This window comes from Ranitomeya imitator, chromosome 1 (assembly GCF_032444005.1).
Source record: "Ranitomeya imitator isolate aRanImi1 chromosome 1, aRanImi1.pri, whole genome shotgun sequence".
NCBI lineage: Eukaryota > Metazoa > Chordata > Amphibia > Anura > Dendrobatidae > Ranitomeya > Ranitomeya imitator.
In genome coordinates, this window is record NC_091282.1 from 1029355788 (window position 1) to 1029381110 (window position 25323).

The 25323-nt window shown below is 40.8% G+C and overlaps 1 protein-coding gene across 2 annotated transcripts in view; it reads right to left on the bottom strand.

Annotated features, from left to right (window-relative positions):
- Window positions 1-5458: 5458 nt before the first annotated feature.
- The window catches only part of ZNF827 (zinc finger protein 827), a 291725-nt gene continuing 271860 nt past the window's right edge, over window positions 5459-25323 (bottom strand). Inside the window, exons 9-14 of one of the 2 annotated variants that reach the window (XM_069744030.1) lie at window positions 15817-15954; window positions 15392-15563; window positions 12421-12587; window positions 11235-11426; window positions 9892-10078; window positions 5459-7224 (exon numbers count right to left, since the gene is read on the bottom strand). In XM_069744030.1, the coding sequence (XP_069600131.1) occupies window positions 9897-10078; window positions 11235-11426; window positions 12421-12587; window positions 15392-15563; window positions 15817-15954 (851 nt within the window). In that variant the 3' untranslated portion in view covers window positions 5459-7224; window positions 9892-9896. The remainder of the gene's footprint in view (window positions 7225-9891; window positions 10079-11234; window positions 11427-12420; window positions 12588-15391; window positions 15564-15816; window positions 15955-25323) is intronic. The other variant, XM_069744029.1, reaches the window with a different exon arrangement.

A 25323-nucleotide genomic window follows, 5' to 3' on the forward strand; every position in this document is an offset into this window, starting at 1 on the left:
GTCAGTGAAGTACAGTGGATATCTCCGGCCACAAGAAAGGAAGCCATAACATAGTGGTGTAGAAATAAGACACAAGTTCATTTAGTTTAGCTTAACTGAAGTAACGCCACCTGATTGGATGCTCCATTTTTTATCCAAGCCACGATGGCTCAGCAAAGAACACTATTTTGATGAATTCACAGTGCAAAACAATTTATACTGTGAGAAAAAAAAACTAAAATCCTATGGGCATTGTACTAACATGTTTATACCTATGGACCTCCGGCAACAGAACTGAAAAATACGTTACAGCACCCATCATGCATGTGTAATGGTATTGGGTGGCTTCAGTTGAATGTGCCCTTAGCTGAGCGTGCCTTACTTTAGAATAAAGACATTCTACCATGCACATAAATGGCAGTGAGCACAAGCCCACACACAATCACTAGCTGTGTATTCAGGACATTTTTCATTCACACAGATCCCAAACACACAATTGTGAATTGTATATGAAGTCGTATTTCATCATTAAAAATAAAAACAAAACCTATACATATATTTATTTCACAATCCATGTGACTGCTATCGGAGTGATAAACAGCAGGAAGATAAAGTGCCACCTTTATTATTGGGAGCCTGTATCAAGACAGAGCTTTGCATGTAATTAATTGTAAGAGTGCTAAAAGTTGTTTAATAGTCAGTTACTGACATTTATTGTGAAAGTAATGAGCCGTTTAGCATCTGGGAAACAATCTATGATTGACAATAATTGTAGCAGAGGAAGAATTGCAAGGGGTTACCTACATAGGAATACTAATGGCTTCGAAAGTAATTTACTCTGCCAGCTTGAGAAACCCTGCTGCGAAATGCGTGTGCCGGGGACCTGAATGTATCATCACCACCTTATTAACGTGGCATCATGCAATGGCCTTCTCCCACTTGTAGCACATGCTTTTCTCATCCCATAACTGATGGAAGGACCTTTGTTGGACCGGTCACTAAAGGGAATCTGGCACCATCTGAGAGCAGCATGATGTAGGGGCAGAGACTGTGTTACTTACTGAGCTGCTTGATGTACTCTTTATAAAATCACTTTTATAGGTGGCAGATGTACCAGTTTTCTCAATGCTGAGCTCTGTCTAACCCCGCCCAAACCACTGATTGGCAACTTCTGTGCACATGTGCAGAAAGCTGCCAATCAGTGGTGTGGGCGGGGTTATACGGAGCTCATGAATAGGCAGGAGTACATGGCAGCAGGTTTATAAATCCTCTAGTTATAATTTCATACTAATAAAATAGTGATTTTAGCAAAATTACACCATGCAGCCCAGTAAGGTATACATCTCTAGAATAAGGGTCTCTGTCTCTACATTATGCTGCTCTCAGATTAGGTGGCAAAAACTTGGTGAAAGATTCCCTTTAAAGGGATTTTCCAAGAATGTAATAAAATGGACCCAGCCACAAAAATAAGCAGCCCATCCCAGTCATGTGTCAGGATGGACTGCAGTCTGGAGAAAAACAGGTCCCGAAACTTTTGTCTCAACTAACATTGGAGCTGCATAGGAAGCACACATACCAGTGATTTGCTGGTACATGAGAAGAAATACACCAACTTCTTCATGGAGGACGGAAACTAGAAAAAAAAATCCTTTGTGCTCAGTCAGATGAGGAAAAGATTTATTTTCACGTCATAGCCTTTTCTTTAGTTTACAGAGGTAAGTGTTCTTTAGACACAGCTCCTCTGTCAGTTGAGACATAGGTCTTGGGAGATGTGTTTCTCCAGACTGCAGTGCATCCTGATACATTAATAGGATGGGCTGCCATCTGAGTTATGTGGCAGGGGCCATTTTAATACGTTCTTATAGAACCCATTTAAAATTGGGCTAAGCAGCTGGCAATGTCTCCCTTTCAATAGTTCACCTCATGGAGATCATACATGATTCAATCTATCCTTGTACTAATTGGGAAGAGTAGGAAAAGAATAGTTTTGTATATTGAACAACTGTGGCGAGGGTTTCGTGATACAGAAGACATGTGGAAACGGAGGAAATAGGCAAAAATAAAGGTTAAAGAATTACCAACTTACTATCCAGGGGATTTATTAAAATTGGCACCAACAAATATGGAACAGCTGCCAATCAGCAAAATGAAAAGCTAAATTCCCACCAGTTACTTTTTCTTGTGCACCAGTTTTAATAAAACCACATCTGCTGGCTTCCATTGCAAAGAAAAACCACATGGTCAATAAATATAAATTCTTCTGTGGGTTTAGGAGCTCGTTTGCTGTATGTATCATCACTTCTCATTAAATATGTACCGTCACATCATCATAGGTAAATACCTGTCTGACAAGACACAAGCTTTGATCCACATATTGGAATCATCTGGAATACATACCAACAAAATCTTATTTTATACGTTTAACGGGTGAGAAAATTTAGCTTCGGACTGACATTTTAGACAATCAATGGTATATTATGGTTTAGGAAATGTGATACATGAACTAGCGCAAGGCAAAGCACTGTGCAAAACTGCCTTTTATCCTGGGTGCATCACCCAGCTTGTCTCGGACACCCTTTATAATCCTTACTGGACAGAATTACATCAATTTCTACAGGCAATATATATATTCAGTACAAAAAGGTACCCACTGCATACTCACTGTATTTAACCCTTGCGTGTCATTCTAGTGAGATAAATCATTTTACATTTGCAGACAACCATGGAAACCATGATTAGGCTGTATCCTTTGTCCCGATGCCATTGTAACCAGTTGCTAAGTGAACTTCCACACAAGCCTCTTAAGACAATGGCAGCAGAAATACTGCGTATTCAGACTAGTATAATGGGCCCTTGACCTGTTTTGCAGCAGGAAGATGTTAAAGCAAGTGGATTAAAAAAACACGATGCAAAAGCAGCACGCGATCGAGTACACAGCTGCCAGTTCAACATCCAGCATTGTCGGTCTGTAAGCGCTGCATGTTTTCTTCTGTCACACAGAGCTTACAATGGTAATTTACTCAGGCCAAATTAGGTGGCAGAGCAGCACAGGGTTTCCTACCTACAACCACCAGTCTTGCTTTACCGGACATATGGGAGGTGTGTTGGTAATCTGAATAACTGAACAGGGTGGACTGCAAATCAAAGGCAATACTGCAAAAAGTAAATATATCTATATAACTAGTGTATGGTCTTACATCTCTAGACACCTAAGAACAACTAATATGACCTATTATTCTGCAGCAAATCAGTGAACATTCGCCTGCAAGCCACCCTGCAAATTATAGGATTTTCCAATTCCTAAGCAACAATAGAGTATGTTACACAAGGTAAGCAGCGAAGATCTAGGACGTCACCAATTTCTAGTCATTTGTAATGCAGGTTTCAAAATGTCAGCCTCCGGAGCCTGTACGGTGCCAGAAAAATGAAAGAGAACCCTACTTTCTGGTGAGGATTCCAGCTGCACTTCTTAAGGGTTTACTTTACCTGTAAATGATACATTTGCAATAACATTATCTGCAGGAAAACTGTAACATGGATAAGTGAAGGCGTTTTATACTGGGACCCTTGAAGCCCATTATGTAAAGTACTGGCATAGGGCATAAGAAAAGCCAATGACAGATCTCAGGAGCGGTACTGGATGGAAAGGAAAATATAATATATACAATTAAATACGCTGTGTTGAGAATGCACATAGGAAGATACTCCAGAGTGCTTATATTATGGGTGGTACATTTCTCTTCATAGTATGTATGGGTGGTACTAGAGGTGTTGCAAATTGATTCATCGTTCAGAAGCCAATCTGTGGCTGCCATACAGGAACCCAGCGAACAGCTTCCTACCTGCCGGCATCATCTTTTGATTAGCTGGCCTGGCACAATGTCATTTTTGCGGTGTTGCGCCAGATCAGCTAGTCAAAAGAAGAGCCACGGATGCTAACAGGTAGGAGACAGTTCACTGAGTTCCAGTCAGGCAGGTCACCGAGACAGCAGCTGCACCAGGTTCTGCAAACTGGTTTGCAGCATTTCTAGGTGGTACTTTTTTCCCCTCAGTACTTCTATTATGGGTGGTACTTTTCTCCACTTAGTACTTCTATTATGGGTGGTACTTTTCTCTCCACAGTACTTCTATTATGGGTGGTACTTTTCTCTCCACAGTACTTCTATTATGGGTGGTACTTTTCTCTCCACAGTACTTCTATTATGGGTGGTACTTTTCTCCCCTTAGTACTTCTATTATGGGTGGTACTTTTCTCCACTTAGTACTTCTATTATGGGTGGTACTTTTCTCTCCACAGTACTTCTATTATGGGTGGTACTTTTCTCCCCACAGTACTTCTATTATGGGTGGTACTTTTCTCCCCTTAGTACTTCTATTATGGGTGGTACTTTTCTCTCCACAGTACTTCTATTATGGGTGGTACTTTTCTCCCCACAGTACTTCTATTATGGGTGGTACTTTTCTCCCCTCAGTACTTCTATTATGGGTGGTACTTTTCTCTCCACAGTACTTCTATTATGGGTGGTAATTTTCTCCCCACAGTACTTCTATTATGGGTGGTACTTTTCTCTCCACAGTACTTCTATTATGGGTGGTATTTTTCTCCCCACAGTACTTCTATTATGGGTGGTACTTTTCTCCACTTAGTACTTCTATTATGGGTGGTACTTTTCTCTCCACAGTACTTCTATTATGGGTGGTACTTTTCTCTCCACAGTACTTCTATTATGGGTGGTACTTTTCTCCCCACAGTACTTCTATTATGGGTGGTACTTTTCTCCCCTTAGTACTTCTATTATGGGTGGTACTTTTCTCCCCTTAGTACTTCTATTATGGGTGGTACTTTTCTCTCCACAGTACTTCTATTATGGGTGGTACTTTTCTCCCCACAGTACTTCTATTATGGGTGGTACTTTTCTCCCCTTAGTACTTCTATTATGGGTGGTACTTTTCTCCCCTTAGTACTTCTATTATGGGTGGTACTTTTCTCTCCACAGTACTTCTATTATGGGTGGTACTTTTCTCCACTTAGTACTTCTATTATGGGTGGTACTTTTCTCTCCACAGTACTTCTATTATGGGTGGTACTTTTCTCCCCACAGTACTTCTATTATGGGTGGTACTTTTCTCCCCTCAGTACTTATACTATTGGTGGTACTTTTCTCCCCACAGTACTTCTATTATGGGTGGTACTTTTCTCCCCTCAGTACTTATACTATTGGTGGTACTTTTTTCCCCACAGTACTTCTATTATGGGTGGTACTTTTCTCCACTTAGTACTTCTATTATGGGTGGTACTTTTCTCTCCACTTAGTACTTCTATTATGGGTGGTACTTTTCTCCCCACAGTACTTCTATTATGGGTGGTACTTTTCTCCCCTTAGTACTTCTATTATGGGTGGTACTTTTCTCTCCACAGTACTTCTATTATGGGTGGTACTTTTCTCCCCACAGTACTTCTATTATGGGTGGTATTTTTCTCCCCTCAGTACTTATACTATTGGTGGTACTTTTTTCCCCACAGTATTTCTATTATGGGTGGTACTTTTCTCCCCTCAGTACTTATACTATTGGTGGTACTTTTCTCCCCACAGTACTTCTATTATGGGTGGTACTTTTCTCCCCTCAGTACTTCTACTATGGGTGGTACTTTTCTCCCCTCAGTACTTCTACTATGGGTGGTACTTTTCTCCCCACAGTACTTCAATTATGGGTGGTACTTTTCCCCCCACAGTACTTCTGTTATGGGTGGCACTTTTCTCCCCTCAGTACTTCTACTATGGGTGGTGCTTTTCTCCCCTCAGTACTTCTACTATGGGTGGCACTTTTCTCCCCTCAGTACTTCTGTTATGGGTGGTACTTTTCTCCCCTCAGTACTTCTGTTATGGGTGGTACTTTTCTCTACTTAATACTTCTATTATGGGTGGTACTTTTTTCCCCATAGCACTTCCATTGTGGGTGGTACTTTTCTCCCCACAGGACTTCCATTATGGGTGGTACCTCTCTCCCCTCAGTACTTCTATTATATGAGGTACTTTTCTCCTCTCAGGTCTTCTATTATGGGTGGTACTTTACTCATCACAGTACTTCTATTATGGGTGGTACATTTCTATCAACAGATTTTTCTTATTAAGTGTGGAACACATTTCTCTCCACAGTACTTTATCAGGCTGCAACATACTTGTATACAAATGAAATATGAAACTATCATTTAATAAGTGCAGAAGCCGTCACCAAAAGCAGCGGCATTGGGGCACCAGCCCCTCGATATGTAGACGTATGCAGTAGGTTTTCTCTCTGAATATTTCATTAAGCAGCTTTATGTAAATGCAGTAAGTATACACACAGAGCCCATTAACTAATCTTCATACCAATCAAACATATAATTTGCAGCAATGTTTACCTGCCGGATTTTAGAGACAAAATAAGGGCCATTCTTAAACAGTTTTTGCCCTTTCTGTCAGTCCAAGGTAAGCAAGGAAGGAGTGCTTCGGCGTGGTGACACCAGGGGGTGCCGTTTGAGGTCTGGGAGGATGGAATGTGACATTATAATGGTTCATAGGAAAGAGCATTGTTAAGGGAATGAGATGAGCAAATTCTGAGTTCTGGTACCTATCCAAGCATGATAAGTTACCATTTACTGCAAAGGCTTTAAGTGCTAAATGTGTCTCCATGCCACTGCTTTGAGCAGCAGACATAGCCACTGTTTGGAGAGCCTGTGAGGCAGACATGACAGAGAGAGGTGACAAGAGGCTCCTAGTGTCATTGACGGAGAGCCCAGGGGTAGCCTCTTTTTGGACTGTGGTCTGGAATTTCTTCTCTTCTTCCAGGAACTCACCATTCTGGTGCTTCTTAACATGACGGCTGAAGACAAAAGGGTGGGTGGTCTTAAACAGGCACTCCTCGCAGCTGAAGGTCTGGCGGGGAGAGTGCTTGAGCTTCTTGTGCAAATTGAGATTGTCTTTGCGCTTGCAGCTATAGCTGCACTGGTCACAGTGAAAGGGGCGCTCTCCTGTGTGGACACGCACATGCTCAATCAGCTTATTGGCCGTCTTTGAGAGGTAGCCACACTGGTCACACTTGTAATGATTCCCGAGCCGATGCTCGCGGATGTGCACTTCCAGCTCTAGCTGGTTTGCCTTGACCGTCTTGCAGATCCGACACTTGTACTCCATCTTGTAGTGCGTTTTCAAGTGACATTCCATGGCTGCAGGGCGGTTTGTGGAGTAAATGCAGAATGGGCACCTAGAAAGAAAGCCATGCAAACCATATACAGTTAGTCTTGTCACCAGACATAAATGAGATTACGGTATATTGACAATAACTAAAGGTGACTATGCATAGCTACTAACAACTTTTCAAAAACTACGATTTAGCAGCTTGAACATTCTAATAATACTATGAAACATTTTAAGGAACTTACTGCAGCAGTCTGTTTCTGGCAGTATGTAGTCTGTGCCTGCAGTCCAGACTGTCAAAAAGCAGCCTCTGATTTCTGGAAAGGCTGCAAGTCAACCTTGAAAGGATATGTCACCATATTTTACAAAATAGACTGCATCCACTTTTAAATAAATGTTTTGGACCTGATGAGGTGGATGTACTTGCTGTGAAAACGGTCTAAGACTAAGAATATTAGTTGATTCACCGGAGCTGCTCCCAGTGTCTGTAATTGTCTGCAACACTGACAGCCAATCAGTGAGCTCAATGGTTCATGCCATGTACACTCACAAAGCCGCTAAGCTCAATTATTGGCTGCAGCAGTGTTAACATGGTATCAACGCTGCAGACAATCACAGACACTGAAATCAGTAGTGACTCAACACTGGACCTGGGCAGGGTAAATAAAGCCCAGTCTGGTTTTTTTTTTTACTACTAACAGCGCTTAGATCTTTTCTGAAAAGGTACAATCCCTTTAAGAACCTGACATTTTCAGCTCTTTCAGATCTACTGTTATGTATTTGAGATCAACAGAGAATATTGAAGGTGAAGTTGAGCTTGGTGATATGAAATGTACAATTTTCTATCGTATTAATCGGTATTTTAGTATGAAAAGCTATATAATTACAGACTTAGAAAATGCACATACGGTAAGTCCGGTCTCCCTGGTGCACACAGAATGGTGTGCTGTGCTGTCTGGGAGCAGTGTAGGGGAGGTGAGAATCCGGACTCCTGAGCTTTCTCTGTGAGTCCTTGCAGCATTTATACAGCTTTTTATATAAAAATAGTAAAAAATTTGAAACTAAATTGAAAAATTAAGCTGCCTTCCTACAGGGTCGCATTACAGATTTGACCTCTGCGTCAAGATAATATAATACTTCTTTTGGTTACACCGTTTAGTTGTCACTTATCACTTACTACATGGACAATGAAACATTGAAACACCATTCCATATATGACCACACACAACAAAAATGGATAGAAGGCTGCATTAAAGGGAACTACAGGGCGTGATATTGCATTTTTAAAATAATTGATTGTGCTGATCACGATGTCAATTAAGTGCCAGTTAGCATGATTACAGAGCAGACACGGTGTGCATCTGTAACTGCTCCGTGCTGTGCCCGCCCACATGACTGGGATACAACAGCACACAGTGAGATATATTATATATATAATTATTTTCAGCCTTCCACTCATAATGCTAGATGGAATAAGGGTAACTGTGCTGCCCTGGAATTCATTACAGAGGGAATTCCGTAATGACAGGTTCACTTTAAACCAACTTTTTCTAAGCACTTATATTTTATACAGTGAAAAGATGGATTTATACAGTTTCTCTTGAATAATAAATCCACTTTAGTAAGCGCCTATCACCACGGAGTTCTACTATTTAGCTCTATAAACTCAATGCTACTTGAGGACCTGTGACCTATTCAGCTTTGCAGACATTATACTTTCACTACAGTCCTTTCTGGACCATTCACAAAGTGATGTGAATAGTATTAGTAAGGTTAATAACCATAACAGAATAGGAAGTTTCCTTATATTACAAATAAAATATAAACTTAAACGAGGTTGTCCCATTTTAATCAATAGATCTTGGAATAATAGTGAAGTTCCACAATAAAATGTGCTAAAACAAAATGTTCCGATGCTGAGATAAACCTGAAAATATGCCCCTTCTATGTACTGTGTAATGGTTGCGTCCAACCATGCACTGTTCCCTCAGCTCAAGGTCGGCACATATCACAGCACCTGGCCGATGATGAAACATGGGGCACTTAGGATAAGCGAGTATACAGATAAAATAGGAGGGGTTCGCAGCTGCTGCTTTTTGAGGTTACACATTTCCCTGTTCTGAGGTAACACAGGAATGAGTGACCCATCTCCAGCCCTTTGAGCTCATCATAATTCAAGTCAGTGACGTAGGAGCTCAAGCAGCCACTGAGCTTATACGTCACTAGCTCGATTTATGATCAGCTCACAGGACTGGTGATGTGGCAGAAATACTTGCATCTGTGATAAAGCAGGCAGGGAAATGTGTTAACTCAGAAAAGAGCAATTGCTTTTTCGTCTGTATACTCACTTATCATAAGTTACTTATGCTTCTACCTTTACCAAGAACTACGGTATCTGCCGGCCATAAGCTGGAGCAGCTTTGCACGATCAGTCATTACACAATATATAGCAGGGGCACATATTTAAGATTTCAGCACAGGAACATTTTTTACCCCACACAACCAGTTGTGGAACTTGTTATTATTACAAGATCTATTAATTAAAACACACTTTGTTCGTGGAAAAACCCCTTGAAATGCTATCAATGATAATATTTTGGGAATGAGGGCATGCTATGACTGTGTATTCCTAGCTACATATCCAGAGAATATCTTGCAGACATATACAAAAATAATCATATTCATACAACAGAATGTTTCATATGCTTAACACAGGAAAAGTTTTTGTACTTGCTTTCCTTACTTGAGCCCACCGGTAGGGACTGTGTGGCATTTCTTGTGTTCTAACAGCTGTTCAGGTGTCTTCATGAACTTATGGCACACGTCACACTCGTACATTCGAGTGATCAGGTGAATCTGCAGGTGTCGTTCAAACATTGGTTTTGTTTTGCAAACAAAATTGCAGAACACACATTCAAAACCTGCCATTATAAAAGATCTATTAGCATAAAACTTTAATATCCTAATATCATAATAAATTAAACAAAAGTAATAAACTGCACAATGATCGAAGGGGTTTTCAGCTTAATCTTGTTTTCTGTCAAAAAATAAAAAAATGCTTTATTTAATTGCTTTATCTGTAGCACAGCATCATGTTTTTTATCATTTGGCTGCAGTGGTGATGTCACAACTACAGTATGTGACCGTTGCAGCCAATCATGAGCCAAGTAACTGGCTGCAGTGGTCACGTACTGTAGTCATGACATTACTGCTGCAACCATGTCATGGAAGACTGCAGGTGGCGGTGGACAGGTAGTGCTGAGGTGTCATTGTAACTAAGGCTCATTTTGTTATTTGTTTAGATAGTGGATGCTAAGGAAAGAAAGAAACATTTAAACTGGGAAAAGCCATTTATACACTGAAAAACATATTGGCAGAAAGTAGCTACAACATGAAACCAATAAAAAGAAAGGTGTAAAGGGTTCCTCCAGGACTTTGATATTGATGGCTTATGCATAGAATAGGTCATGATTATCAGTTACATGGGAGTCCACTTCACGGCACCCCCACAATCATTTTGGTTACCCCTTCATTTTCTCTCAGGCATCAGGAGACTGAATTGCAGTATCAGGCATAAACATTGCAAACTGTTTAGTACTACACCTGGGAAACATTGAAGGTTAGGCAGAAGTCGCCTGACCCCATCAATTAGGTGATCAGTGTGGGCACCAAAAGTCAGACCACTAATGATCTAATAATTATGGCCTATCTTATGGATAGGCCATAAGGGTCCCAGAAACCCCCTTTAACCAATGGAAATCTCATTTAAGCAAAGCAATCCCAGATCACCATCTCACCATTTATTGTACATACAAGTAGGAGATCTGTTGTTCTAGTGTTACCAATATTGTACATGTTATATTGCTCACTAGTCCTCATTTTAAGCATTGAATCCTATCCCTTTTCTATCAGTGTTGCCATTCTCCACCTCATACCACAATATTTAGTCACTCGCTCACTTCAGAGCTCCTTATAATGCGCTTGGGTAAAATGGGAATGACATTGTCAGTGCACAGAAAGAGGCGCTTACAGGTGGACGGAGAGGACATTGTGGCAGCTTGTGTGAAACACAGTTACCTTTGTCAGATTTCTCCTCGCTGCTAACAAAAGGCTGGGAGCTGTGTCCTACAGAAATCACCAACAAGCTGTTTGAAGTCGGGTTTCTTAGTGGGGTGTCCGAGTCTTCTTTACTGTTGGCTGAATCACTAAGTGCTGACAATGAAGAAGAAGAAGGGCTTACGGATTCACTGGGGGTCTTTCTTTCATCTCCTAGAGAAAAAAAAACACCCTTTTAAATGGTACGATTTTAGACAGTTTTTCTAGACACCGGGCTCCATGTCACACATGAGCTGGGTGCACATGATGATTTCCATACTGGCCAAGATGCACGAGTTTTCTCAGTGAAGGTGTTATTATGGGCTTGCAGGGGACTTGTCAGAATTCCTGACATATTTTGTCCTAGCAAATATGTGTACTTCCTATACATCAATAATGCTGAAGAACCTTTTCTTGACATTTTCCATTATGCCATTCCTCTTTTATACCTGCATGAAATTGATGCCAATGTCTTACCATTCCCTTTGTCAACATGGTGTGCCCCTGTACAGTAAAATGGTCAGCTCTTATTGGACAAGCAGACATTATGGGAATTGGAGGAACTGTATAGAATTTCTAGGTATTATATAAAATGTTTAAACTGTGAAAATATTGCATAAAATAAACTACTTGTGTACATTTTCCTAACATTAAAAGATTACAAGTGACCAAATCATAGCCCAAAACATGCATTTCCATACTTTTGTAACTTAATCTGTGAACATTTCCTAACCTTAGTAAATGAAAGATGCAATGCAAGCTAGCTTTCAGGCAATATGTCCAAAATAATGGATACAAAAAATAATAAAATATTATTTGGTACAAGTATTGATAAACATCATATTAAAAACATATAAAAAGTACTGTAGATCCGACAGTGCAAGTGGCGTCAAAGACAGTGGGAGAGAGGACAGTGTGCACCTTGTCCGTTGGGACCGTTGTTTTTTTTTATTACCTTCCGGTTGGTCCATTTCTATTTGAGCCCATATTGTTTGGTAACCCTGCTAATATTTCGACAGCATATTGCTTTTATAGCTTTAAGATAAGTTTATACATAAAGTTCTCATCTTTTTGTCTATTTTTATTCGTTTGCGTTTCACTCCACTAATAAAGTGCTCTCCTCCTCTGTGGTCCATTATTTCGGTCTGTGAGGGCCTCCTTTCCTTACCTGAGTGTTTGGTGCTAATGTGAGTTCTCATATCAGCTTCTTCCATGGTGACAAAGTCACAAGTACTGCAGCAAATTGAATACATCCATTGTTCCTTGTCTACATGTAGAGACATGTGGCTCACAAACTGGACATTCAGCTCGGTCTCAAAGCCACAAACATGGCAGCTATATGGGATGAAGAGGAACAAACGTCATTATCTGTGGATGCATTTTTGCAAGTTCTGTCACCTCCGAAAGCCATAGCATTGATACAAAGCCAGAATAGAGGATTTCCATAAAAACTTTGAAATGCTTCTAAGGTTTTGTGAAAGTTATGGCATAAAAGATTAATACCGTGACTTTTTAATTCCCGTAAGTACTGAAGAAACAAACAAAACATCTTTGAGGATGTTCCCCCCTTCCAACCATGTGTGTATATATATATATATATATATATATAAATATATATATATATATATATATATATATATATATATATATATATATATATATTGTGGGGTATGTGTCATGACATTACACTGTGGAGTATAATGATGATGTTAATTGGGAACTACATGTTCCAGATGCTGCACATCACCTAGCGGATTCCTCTGGGCAACAGAGGAGCAATGTAACCCTGCCAAATACAGTTGTAAAGGCTGGTTTGTTGCTAAGTAGAGAGCACACGGCACCTCAGAAACCAACTCAAACAATCTGGACAGCTTCCCAGGTTACTGCGCACTATTTCACAAGCTTCCAGGAACGTCATGTCCCAGTCAGTGCTAGAATATGAACACAATGCTGCCATCGGCTGTTATTTAGTGAACAGGACATACACAGAACAAGACCTCAGATCATTGTGTGACAGCGCAAACTGACAGGGTCACTGCCTATTTTTAACCGTGTACACAGGGCAAAGGGAATGAGACTTCCAGGAAGTCGCAAATATGGCGGGGATCACACTTGTGCACGGAGTTTTGTATACCTGTTCTGTTAGAGGAACACAAGAAACCCAACTCCTGCAGGAAAATGTCCGATCGTGGAAACAAATAACGCCAGATGGAACCCCGTAAGATCCATTCGGTTTTTGGCTGTTTTTTTTTTTTCTGAAAAAAATGACTGACCTTCGTCTGAGCCTTCGACACAAGTGTGAACAGTGCTGTTTAATAATGTATAAAAGCTATAAAATGCTAAAACATAGTGCCAGGGTGCTGTGGAACAGATTGACACTATATAGATACATAGGAAAAAATGTGCAAAACATCCAGCAATGTAGTCCTTAAAATCCAGATTTTATTGGCAATGCATTAAAATCCAAGAATCAGAAATCGCAGACGCGTTACTCACATACGTCCTTGCTCAATGGACCCCTTGTTGGATTTTTTGCACATTATTCCTAAGTGACCCTTTGTCATACCAATGGTTTTCTCCGTGCGTCGGGGATTCCTCTGTTCCGTGGTGAGCTGATTGTTTCTTTCTGTTTGACTCTATACATACATGCTTTCATCTAGGACAATGCTACATTTCACTAAAGAAAGTGACTCCATGTACTTGAATAAATATTATTTATAAGCTGGGATTTTATTATGCACAAGCTGGATATTTAGATTTTTTGGGATAATCTAAGAAATACAATTCACCTTATGTGGTGTCATCCAGCGGTAAGAGAAAGAGAATGAACTTTCAGGACAGGATGATTGGGGATTTGGATGTTTCGCCCCCGGGTACATTTCGCCCTGTGAGTACCCTGTTTTGCCCCCAGAATTTTGCGTTTGGATGTTTTGCCAGTTTGTCCTTGTGGTTCATGAATTCCCGTCCGGCATCAATCCACACGTCTCAAAAGTACTGTACAGAGTGCTTCACTTTTGTGACATGTTAAATCAACTGTTTCCATCTGACGTCACGGGGAACCGCTAGACTGCACTCCGTGACCCAAGGAGCTGCAGCTGCGACAGGTAAGTATCATCCTGGGGGCCAAATGCTGGGGACGAAATGTGCGCGGGCAAAATGTACCCGGGGATGAATTACTGGGGGCGAACTGCTGGGGGCGAAACATCCTATAACTGGATGATTGGCATTGGTCATGTGATTAACTCCATGTTGGACTTTATATTAAACCTCAATGGGTAATAAGAAGGCTACTACCTTCATACCTGCTATTCTCATCAGCCAATTCATGGCAGTGCTGAATATTCAACACCTTTCGACTAATTCAGAAAGCTCTAGGGCATTTTTTTGTGACAAAACAGAACTGTCATTAGGCTTAACTTCCGTATATTGCACAAAACCACTTTATTTCTTAGTAAAACACTCTGGTGATTGACAGCTGGTTACTGGGCAAATACAAACAGCAGCCCTCCAATCACAGAGGTGACAGGTGGGCAGAACACGCCCCTCACGAGTTCAGAGGGCTCAATCCATTGGAAGAATTTATCAAGACAGGTGATACATAAGCCAGTGTTGAACCCACAGGCTGCTGGAGTGTATTGTGCTAATCTTATGAAGAGGGGCACCCATCATAATAAATATAAGTAAACTAGAAATGCCCGATCTGACATACGGTAATTTCAAATACAATGTGTGCCAGTTATTGTGCAAATGCCCCTTCCACATTTTTGATCCCAGAAAACTGTAGAGGGAATATTAAATGGAGAACAATAAATGGCCAGTGTATGTTTTGAAAAAAATGCACAAGATTTTTTTTTTCTTCAGCCATTTTGGCTAATAGGAGAGCCAACCTGTCCCCTTTAAACCCAATCTGATGACAGATCGGATTTTAAACATACCGTACATTGCTTTTATCAATGTAATATTTGAGATTACTAATGCCATAATTGGCCTTCTGAGATAAAATGAAATAATTGACTGAATTTCTCGTAAAAAAAAAACATGTAAAAGCCATTAATCTAAAAATAAAACCTATTAAAATGGTTGAAAACATCTTCAATGTAATACTGAATAAAGAACACAAGTATGTGAGTGCCTCTCACCTGTAGTAATATGGGTTCTTCTTTTTCTCACTGGTATCAGAAATGACGGCACTGACAATATCTTCAGTGTCAGTGCTTACCAACTTTACCGCGTGGACAGTTAGGTGCTGGTTCAGGTTAGCCCGGCACTTTGCAGCATATGGGCACAAATGGCACTTGTACTTTCTCTCTTCTGTACAGGAAAGTACAAAAACAGTGATATTAAATCCATCACATAGGCTACATTATACAAGAGGAAATGTCTGCCCATCATAAGCGTTAAAGAAATATGACCTATTGCTGCCCATGAAATACCAAACTGGCAGCACAAGATGAAGAACAAACTTGAGATGGTACAACCGGGCCTCTCCTAGGCGTTCACCATGTCGATAAAAAGGTGGGCTTCAGGGCATACTTTTAATATTTCACAATAATGATAGCAGTACCTGTGTGCAATAATAGATGTCGAGATAAAGTCTGCTGTCTACCAAACACTTTTCCACAAACATCGCATGGAAAGAGCTGTTCATTCAGCTTCCAGGCCATTAACCCACTGCCTGCATCTAGTCCAAGTGTCTCTGAATCTGCAACAATGGAGAAAATACATCAAAGGATTTATGTAGGCGAAGACTTGTTAACCAGGTTGTAATTCCATCTTTGTAGTAAAAGAAAAAAACAAAATACACAACTTAATTAAGAATTTACTGGATATATTAGGTTAGAACAAGAAGAAATATTACAGACAGTGTAAAGCCAGAACAAAGATATACACCGGCTGGTGCTCATCATCAGGGAAGGTTTAGACTTCTTAAAATATTCTGCAGAAGAAAATCACTTTATGATCATAACACTTTCAAGACTTTGCTATGAGAATGGATGCCGAGTGCTATGTTTTTATTGGGGCCCAACTGTCAAAGGACACATAATTCATAAGACGATCCATGGGATCTGGCCGGCACATGCACAGTTCTCATGTCTGAGAGACATACCACCTGGACAGGCATCAAAAGAAATGGTTTCTGGTTAAAAAACAGATGTTCTTGGCCAGTGAATACACTGAGCATTTTTATATGTGCAAACAGCTTACAGGAGAACATCAAAGACACAGCAAGAAGTGTAGAACAGCTCCTGAATTGCCATTGTTTGCTCACACTGAGATCAGCATTGATACCAGAAAATCCTCAACCACTGACTGTCCAGATCAGCGTGCAACTAGGGTCCAACATCTGCTCACATCATAGTATTAGACACCTCTGATTAGAAGCTTCAGTAATGTAAGCCAAGCAACAAGAGGCACGGAAGGGTATTGTAATAAAGGGTCATGTAAAGCCAGCTACCCCTGTTCTGTCCTTATAAGCTGCTTCAGATTTGTTCATACCAGCATTGTGAACGCAAGCATTCTGGATGAAAAAGGCTCCTTGTAACATGTATCATCTTAATACATGAGGTCAATTTTCTGATGTCATAAACCTGGACAAGTCTTTCAAAACTGTAAAAAAAAGACTACTTGTGGGAATCTTGAGACAAGTTCTTACCATCAGAATCCAAGGGGGAGCAAGTGCATCAATTTTGAATATGAGGCATTTGCTTTAAAAGGAAATAAAAACCAGAAACTAACTCATTCTTTTTCTATTTAGAGTTTTATTCTATTTTCTGTACATATGGGGCAGTGAAAACACAAGTGTGAACACAGCCTAAGGCTCTGCTCTCAAGATGAGTTTTTGCAAGCTTCTGACGCTGTGTCTAACAGTTCCGGCACTGTGGATGGGATTTATAGAAATCTCATGCCCATTTTTACGCAGTGTAAACTGACCTTCGGTGTTTCAAATCCGCAACAAAAAATGCAGGAGTTTTTACGGCTTGTAATCCGTACATCAATAAAGTTTTGTCATAGCCAAATACCAAGAAATATCAAAAACAAAGCAGCTTTATTTAAAAGCATGACACCAACAAGAGCCAAAAATTGCAGGAACAAAAACATGATAAAAACGCATGTAAAAAAAAAATCACAAGTAGCTTAGTTTACATAATAGGTCCAGAAATGCTGCAGAAAATCTGCAAGATTAAAAACACACCAAAAGCTCATCATGGGAATGCAGCCCTATAGTCCAGAGCAGTATTATTATTTTACTGGCTTCAGCGGTCAAATCTTAAGGTACCGTCACACATAGCGACGCTGCAGCGATACCGACAACGATCCGGATCGCTGCAGCGTCGCTGTTTGGTCGCTGGAGAGCTGTCACACAGACAGCTCTCCAGCGACCAACGATCCCGAGGTCCCCGGTAACCAGGGTAAACATCGGGTAACTAAGCGCAGGGCCGCGCTTAGTAACCCGATGTTTACCCTGGTTACCAGCGTAAAAAAACAAACAGTACATACTTACATTCAGCTGTCTGTCCCTTGCCGTCTGGTTCCTGCACTGACTGCTGGCCGTAAAGTGAAAGTGAAAGCACAGCACAGCGGTGAGTCACACAGCGGTGACTCACCGCTGTGGCTGTGCTCTGCTTTCACTTTACGGCCAGCAGTCAGTGCAGGAACCAGACGGCAAGGGACAGACAGCTGAATGTAAGTATGTACTGTTTGTTTTTTTACGCTGGTAACCAGGGTAAACATCGGGTTACTAAGCGTGGCCCTGCGCTTAGTTACCCGATGTTTACCCTGGTTACCAGTGAAGACATCGCTGAATCGGTGTCACACACGCCGATTCAGCGATGTCTACGGGGAGTCCAGCGACGAAATAAAGTTCTGGACTTTCTTCCCCGACCAGCGATCTCCCAGCAGGGGCCTGATCGCTGCTGCCTGTCACACTGGACGATATCGCTAGCGAGGACGCTGCAACGTCACGGATCGCTAGCGATATCATCTAGTGTGACAGTACCTTTAGCTTTGCCGATTGCTGGAACATAATTTGCAACAGAGAATATTTTGTAGAACGTAAAGGGAATTGGTGGTCGGTGCTCGTAGCATTTCTGCTAGATACAGGCGATCTGATCATCGCCTGTATGCAGCAGAGCCGATCAAAGTAGTGCAGCTTCTATTGAAGCATGCAGAAAGTAAAAAAAAAAAAAAGTTTTTAAAAATATTCAAAAAATAAAAGTATAAAAGTTTAAATAACCCCCTTTCGCCCCACCCAAAAACAAAACAAACAAAAAAAATCAAATATACACATATTTGGTATCGCCGCGTTCAGATTCGCCCGATCTAGCAATATAAAAAACGGCGTAATGAGAAAAAAATTCAAAACGTCAGAATTACATTTTTTTGGTCACCGCAACATTGCAATAAAATGTAATAACGGGAGATTAAAAGATCGTATCTATACCAAAATGGTATCAATAAAAAAACCTAGACATTTTGCATACCTATGAACTCATAATGACCTGGAGAATCATAATGGCAGGTCAGTTTTAGCATTTAGTGAACAACAACAAAAAAAGGAACAACTATGGAATTGCACTTTTCTTGCAATTTCACGGCCTTGGAATTTTTTTTTTTTCCAATTCCCAGTACACAATATGTTAAAACCAATGGTTCCGTTCAAAAGTACAAACTCATCTCACAAAAAACAAGCCCTCAAATGGCCATTTTTACAGAAAAATAAATAAGTTAAGGCTCTGGGAAGAAAAGGAGCTAAAAATGAAAACGCAAAAACGAAAATACCTATGGTCGTTATTGGGTTAAACCAGGGCCGAACTGGGACTAAAATTCAGCCCTGGTATCGATTTTAAATTGTTTTTAACTAGTTTTTGTACCGTGGGAGGGCGGATGTCGGCGTGGGGAGGAGCGCTAGTATCTGGCGCTACTTCTGGCGTCACATCCGCACTCTCATTGAACCCGTTGAAGCGCCAGGTGGGAGCGAAACGGCAGTTGTTCGGCAGCCACTATCTGTTTTATATGCACCCACGTGCCGTGAAGATATGCCACAATAAAGTACCTGTTTGTGAAGACTGGTGAGTGCTGCCATTTTTTCTACATTGCTATGACTGTATAATATCTTTGTACACTTGTAGGTTACAAGAAGTGAGGGGAGTGTAACAGGACTATATAACATATAATCACAGCTGTATCCAGCATTACAGCTCAGTCCTATTTATTGCTTTTAGTTGCAGTACCAAGAAAAGCCGCTACTTTACCTACATAACTGGATCTCGTAGATAATGAAGGGATGAGACGACCAAAGGCTATGGAACCTCATTCTGATGCTCCTTAAACTTTGCCTACAGCCATTTTTGGTTCCGCTGCGCAGCACGAGACCCTGTGACTCTGAAAAGCGGTGACATCAGTAATGTCACCGCACTTCAGATCTTCCGGGTCTTGCGCTGAGCTCGGCGACTGTGAAGAGCGGTATTGTTACTACCGTCACCGCTCTTCAGAGTCGCTGGATCTCGCCAGGTCTGGGCTAGTAAGGGGGTGTCTGATAGACACCTCTCCATTACTTACACCAGGGATTGATAGCAGCTGACATTACACAGCTGACATCAACCCTAAAAATCATTACACATACCAGAATTAAATGCTGTGGTGGCTGGGAAAAGCAGTAGAGTTCGCGCTATTCCCAGGCGCCGGGTGCTAACTACAGCTGTCATCATCTTTGCCTGGTCTCCCTGCAAAGCATTTCTGCTGTATTTACATGCACTGATCTCAGGCCATTAAACGAGTGTGATCAACAATACTGTCGTTTGCTTGTTTCCCCGCCTCTTTACACCACCTGAGAAAGAATGAAAGGAACAGAACAATCACAATTAGATTAATCTGTCCCAATACAGCATTATGTTATCAGCAGCACATCTACAGTTTACATCGGCGATGTGCTGCTGAGAACAACGATTTCTGTTCCCACATAAACAATCCAATCACTCAATGAATAGGCAGCATTTTGCTTGTTTAGTATCGTACACCGCATAGTCCTCCATATATTATAATGTGCACCTCAGTCATCCATATAGTATAATACACTCCTCAGTCCTCCATATAGTATAATACACTCCTCAGTCCTCCAAATAGTATAATACATTCCTCATAGTGCTCCTCCATATAGTATAATGCCCTGCCATTGTCATCCATGTAGTACAATTCACTTCCCATAGTATAATGCACCCCATAGTTCTTCATATAGTATAATGTATTCCCCATAGTCCTCGATACAGTATAATGCAGCCCACATATAGTATAATAATGCCACTCCAGAGTATAATGCAGCCACCCCACAGAATATATTGCAGCCCCCTGAGTATAATGTAACCCCTCAGAGAATATAATTCAGCCCCCTCATATAGTATAATGCAGCAACCAGTACAAGTAATTGATGCTCTCATGGATTGACAGTGGCAGTTAAATTGATGGAACCGGAGCTACTTCTGGTCGCTGTTAAAGGCAGATGCTGGCTATATAGCCTAGCCGGCATCTGCATTGGTAGGATGCAGACTTCACTTCTGGGCAACTTCATACAGCCTGCATGTGACCTGTGCCAAAATATACATCACATGTTACTAGGGGGTAAAAGCTATCACGTAGCCCCAGCGCTGTACTTGGCTATGTCCAGAAGTCCAATAGAGAGTGAATGGAGCAGTTTTGTGCATGCAATGGCCACTACTCAATTCCGACAAGACATTTCAGAGCCCCGGTCTCCATTTCTGCTTGTGGTGTGTAAACCTGTGAGTACAACTGTACATGTAACAACACGGAAGAAGGACACTGCCAGGAGACAGGGCACCAACGTGTACTGGCAACATTGTGATGATCTGACGGGACTGTTTTTCATTCACTGCCCATGTAATTGCAGATGGGCGGGTGATAAAGGCTGGTAGCACACACATATTTTGTATCTCCAACAAACGTACTCTAGAAAAACAGTTTACAAACGTTTAACTGCACTTAAAAAGCTAAACTTCTGTCTAGTAAATACATTTAATGCTAAACTAAAACCAGTCATTTTCTCCCACATTCTAAAGGTCCCTTTCTCTCCCATTCTCCTGTCATTATACTGAAGGTCACCTTCACATAAAACACAACGTTAGCATGGAGAAGACTCTCAATTAGTTCTACAAATTGTACTCTAAGTGCAGGCGATTGTGGCGCTCACTACTGCCATCTTGTGGTCTGCTAAAAACTACAAGTCAACATAACACTTCACAAACTACAAATAACAAGCCAAGACCACTTTTTTTTTACAATAACCAAAGTTGAATTTTTAAAACACACATAAGATAATGATCAAAATTCCGAAATTGGAATATTACAATGAGTAGATTGTAAAATACATTATATTCATTCCATAATATATTATGCTTAAATACATTTATCTATTGAGATACAATTTAGACAAATGTAAGTCATCGAGGCAAAAGCAGCTTCAGTGAGAAAGAATAAAGCGGCTCGATAATTAGTGTATCAGTGTTTGCTCTAGTTGACAAGTGCAATTGTTTTTAGGGTAGATCTAAATGAGGCAGACACGCAGTGGATTTTCTGCCATGGATTGGCATGAGAAAAATACACTGTACATATTGGAGTAACAAGATTGTGATTTAAATTGAACAAAATTTCATCTACATTCTGCAGGGAAAATCCTCAGCAGAATTAGTTCTACGGGGCAGATGTGAAATTTGCAACATTTATATTTATTTTACCCACTTATATAGCACCATTAATTCCACAGAGCTTTATACACATTATCACTGTCCCCATTGGGGCTCACAATCTAGATTCCCTATCAGTATGTCTTTGGCGTGTGGGAGGAAACTCAGGGAGAACACACAAACTCCTTGCAGATGTTGTCGCTGGTTGTTCCATAAAACCCACAGTGATTTTCTCCTCTGAGGATATTGATAAGTCTATTAGGTAGTCATGGGGTGCACATCCACCTATACATTATAATTACGGCTTAAAGGGGCTGTCCACTACTTGGACAACCTCTTCTCAATCAGTATGTTTTGCCCTATTAAAATAAAAACACTAATGTTTTGCCCTATTAAAATAAAAACACTAATTATACTCCCCTCCGGTGCCTTTCCAGTGGTGTTGGCATTGACTTTCCCATCGATTGCGTAACAAAGTGACGTCACGCGAACTCTGCGACCAATCAGCAGCCGCTTCACTCACCCCACTTTTGGACAAATCGCTTAAATATAGAGGAAGGGAGCGCTGCTGCTCGCTCTCTTTCTCCGGATGTATGTGATACATCTGAAGGTGGGGAAAGAGCAGCCGTCCATTGGCCGTGGGGTTCACGTGACGTCACACTGTTTGGTGATCGCTGGAAAAGTCAATGCCAACACTGCTGGAATGATTGCAGCTCTGGGAGTGAGTATAAGTGTTGTTTTATTGGGGGTAAACATACGAATTGAGAAGGGGTGTCCTAGTAGAGCACAACCCATTTAAATCCAGACGGTAAACTGAAGACTTGAATGCACTAATGTGTTAGGGAACTGCATATAATGCTTTTTTGTAATATACAGTGCTAAGCAAAAATAAGTATACCCGCTTTGAAAATTAAGATTTTAATCAATATCTTATGCAACACAAGAACAATTCCTAAAATTTTGACAAGATTGAGTTTCATAAACATTTTTTTAATCCATAATATGAAAGTAAGGTTAATAATATAATTTTCATTGCAAAACCTTCAGTTTTACTCAAATTAGTTGATGCAAAGATGAATACTCCCCACATCAAAAACGGCAACATCTAGTATTTTGTATGACCTCCACAATTTTTAAGGACAGCACCAAGTCTTCTGGGCATGGAAGGAACAAGTTGGGGACATATTACAACATCTATCTTTTTCCATTTGTCAAGAACAACCTATTTTAGAGCTTGGTAGCTGGTTGGAGGGTGATGCTCAACTTGTGTCTTCAGAATTCCCCATAGGTGTTGGATTGGGTTCACATCAGGAGACTTATTTGGCCACTGAATCACTTTTTGTTTTTCAGAAATGTAACAGATGTTTTTTTTAATCATTATCATGTTGGAAAAGTGCAAATATACCAAGGGCACGGAGTGATGCTAGCATCTTCTCTTTCAATATAGAGCAGTGTATTTGAGAACTCAAGATAATATCAATGAAATATAGCGCCCCGACACCAGCAGCACTGCCACCACCATTTTTCACTTTAGGCACCATGCATTTTCCTTTGTACACCTTACCTTTGCGACTCCATACAGCAAAGGTGTCAAACTGCATTCCTCGAGGGCTGCAAACAGGTCATGTTTTCAGGATTTCCTTGTTTTGCACAAGGTGCTGGAATCATTCTGTGCAGGTGATTAAATTATCACCTGTGCAATACAAGGAAATCCTGAAAACATGACCTGTTTGCGGCCCTCGAGGAATGCAGTTTGACACCTCTGCCATACAGTTTTGAAGCCACCAGACTTTTATTTAGTTGTACTCATTTTTGCCACATGATCTTGAATAAATCGGTTAGGAAAATTACCTTTTTGGGAGTGCAAAATAATATGTAGTATGATATCCCATAGAAAATATTTATTCTCAAATGAGAATATTCCCGCATATTCCCGCACTCACAGGAGAGGGAGTGTGTCAGCAGACACCACAGCCTGTGTTCGCTTTCTCTGTGCTCTATATACAAACAGTGGACTGAATCTAACTTTCCCAACACTAAAGAGGTTGTCCAGGACAATTTTTTTTTTTTTACTATGGGCCTAAAATCTAAACAACAAGGTAGTTGCTAACCGAGGCACCTTCCTGACTGTTCTACCCTTTAGGGCTTGTTTCCATTTGCGAGAAACACGTCCGTGTCTCGCATGTGGAAACGAAGCTCTGGTGCCGGAACTCCGGAGCGGAGCGTGCGGCCGCGTAGCAACACATGGAGCCGCACGCTCTGCTCCGGAGTGCCAGCACCAGAGCTTCATTTCAACATGCGAGACACGGACGTGTTTCTCGCAAATGGAAACAAGCCCTTAAGATCTCAATCTGGTCACCGACCGCTTCTGCCAACAATCCAGAAGGTGCATGTTTCAGATTGCTCTGTCTACAGGGTGTGACTGCTGAGGTCATGCTGACTGACAGGTGTCTCCTAGAAATTATGCTTTCGGGAGCTGCCTGTAAAGAAAATTTGGCAAAAAATTTGAAATTTGAAAATTGCGAAAATTTCAAATTTTTATTCTGTCAAACCAGAGAGTTATGTGACTCAAAAAAGTTAATAAATAACATTTCCCACATGTCTACTTTTCATCAGCACAATTTTGGGAAAAATTTTTTATTGTTAGGAAGTTATAAGGGTTCAAAGTTTATCAGCAATTTCTCATTTTTCCAGCAAAATTTACAAAACCATTTTTTTTAGTGACCACATCTCATTTGACGTCCCTTTGAGGGGCTATATGACAGAAAACACCCAAAAGTGACACCATTCCAAAAACTGCACCCCTCAAGCTACTCAAAACTACATTCAAGAGGATTATTAACCTTCACAGGAACTAAAGCAACGTGGAAGGAAAAAATGGACTTTTTAATGTTTTCATCAAAAATGTTCTTTTAGCCTCAATTTTTTTCATTTTCACAAGGGCAACAGGATAAAATGGATCCTAAAAATATTTGTGAAATTTCTCCTGAATACACCGATGCCTCATATGTAGTTATAAAGCACTGTTTGGGCGCACAGCAGAGCTCGGAAGGGAAGGAGCGCCATTTGAGTTTTTGAATGGAAAATTAGCTCCAATCGTTACCGGACACCATGTCGCGTATGAAGAGCCCCTGTGTACCTAAACATTGGATCTCCCCCACAAGTGACCCTATTTTGGAAACTAGACCCCCCAAGTAACTTATCTAGATGCATAGTGAGAACTTTGAATGCCCAGGTGCTTAACTAAAGTTTATAACGCCCGGGCATGAAAATAAAAAAAATCATATTTTTTCCACAAACATGATCTTTTAGTCCCCAATTTATTTCCTCAAGGGTAACAGGAGAAATTGGACCCCAAAAGTTGTTGTCCAATTTGT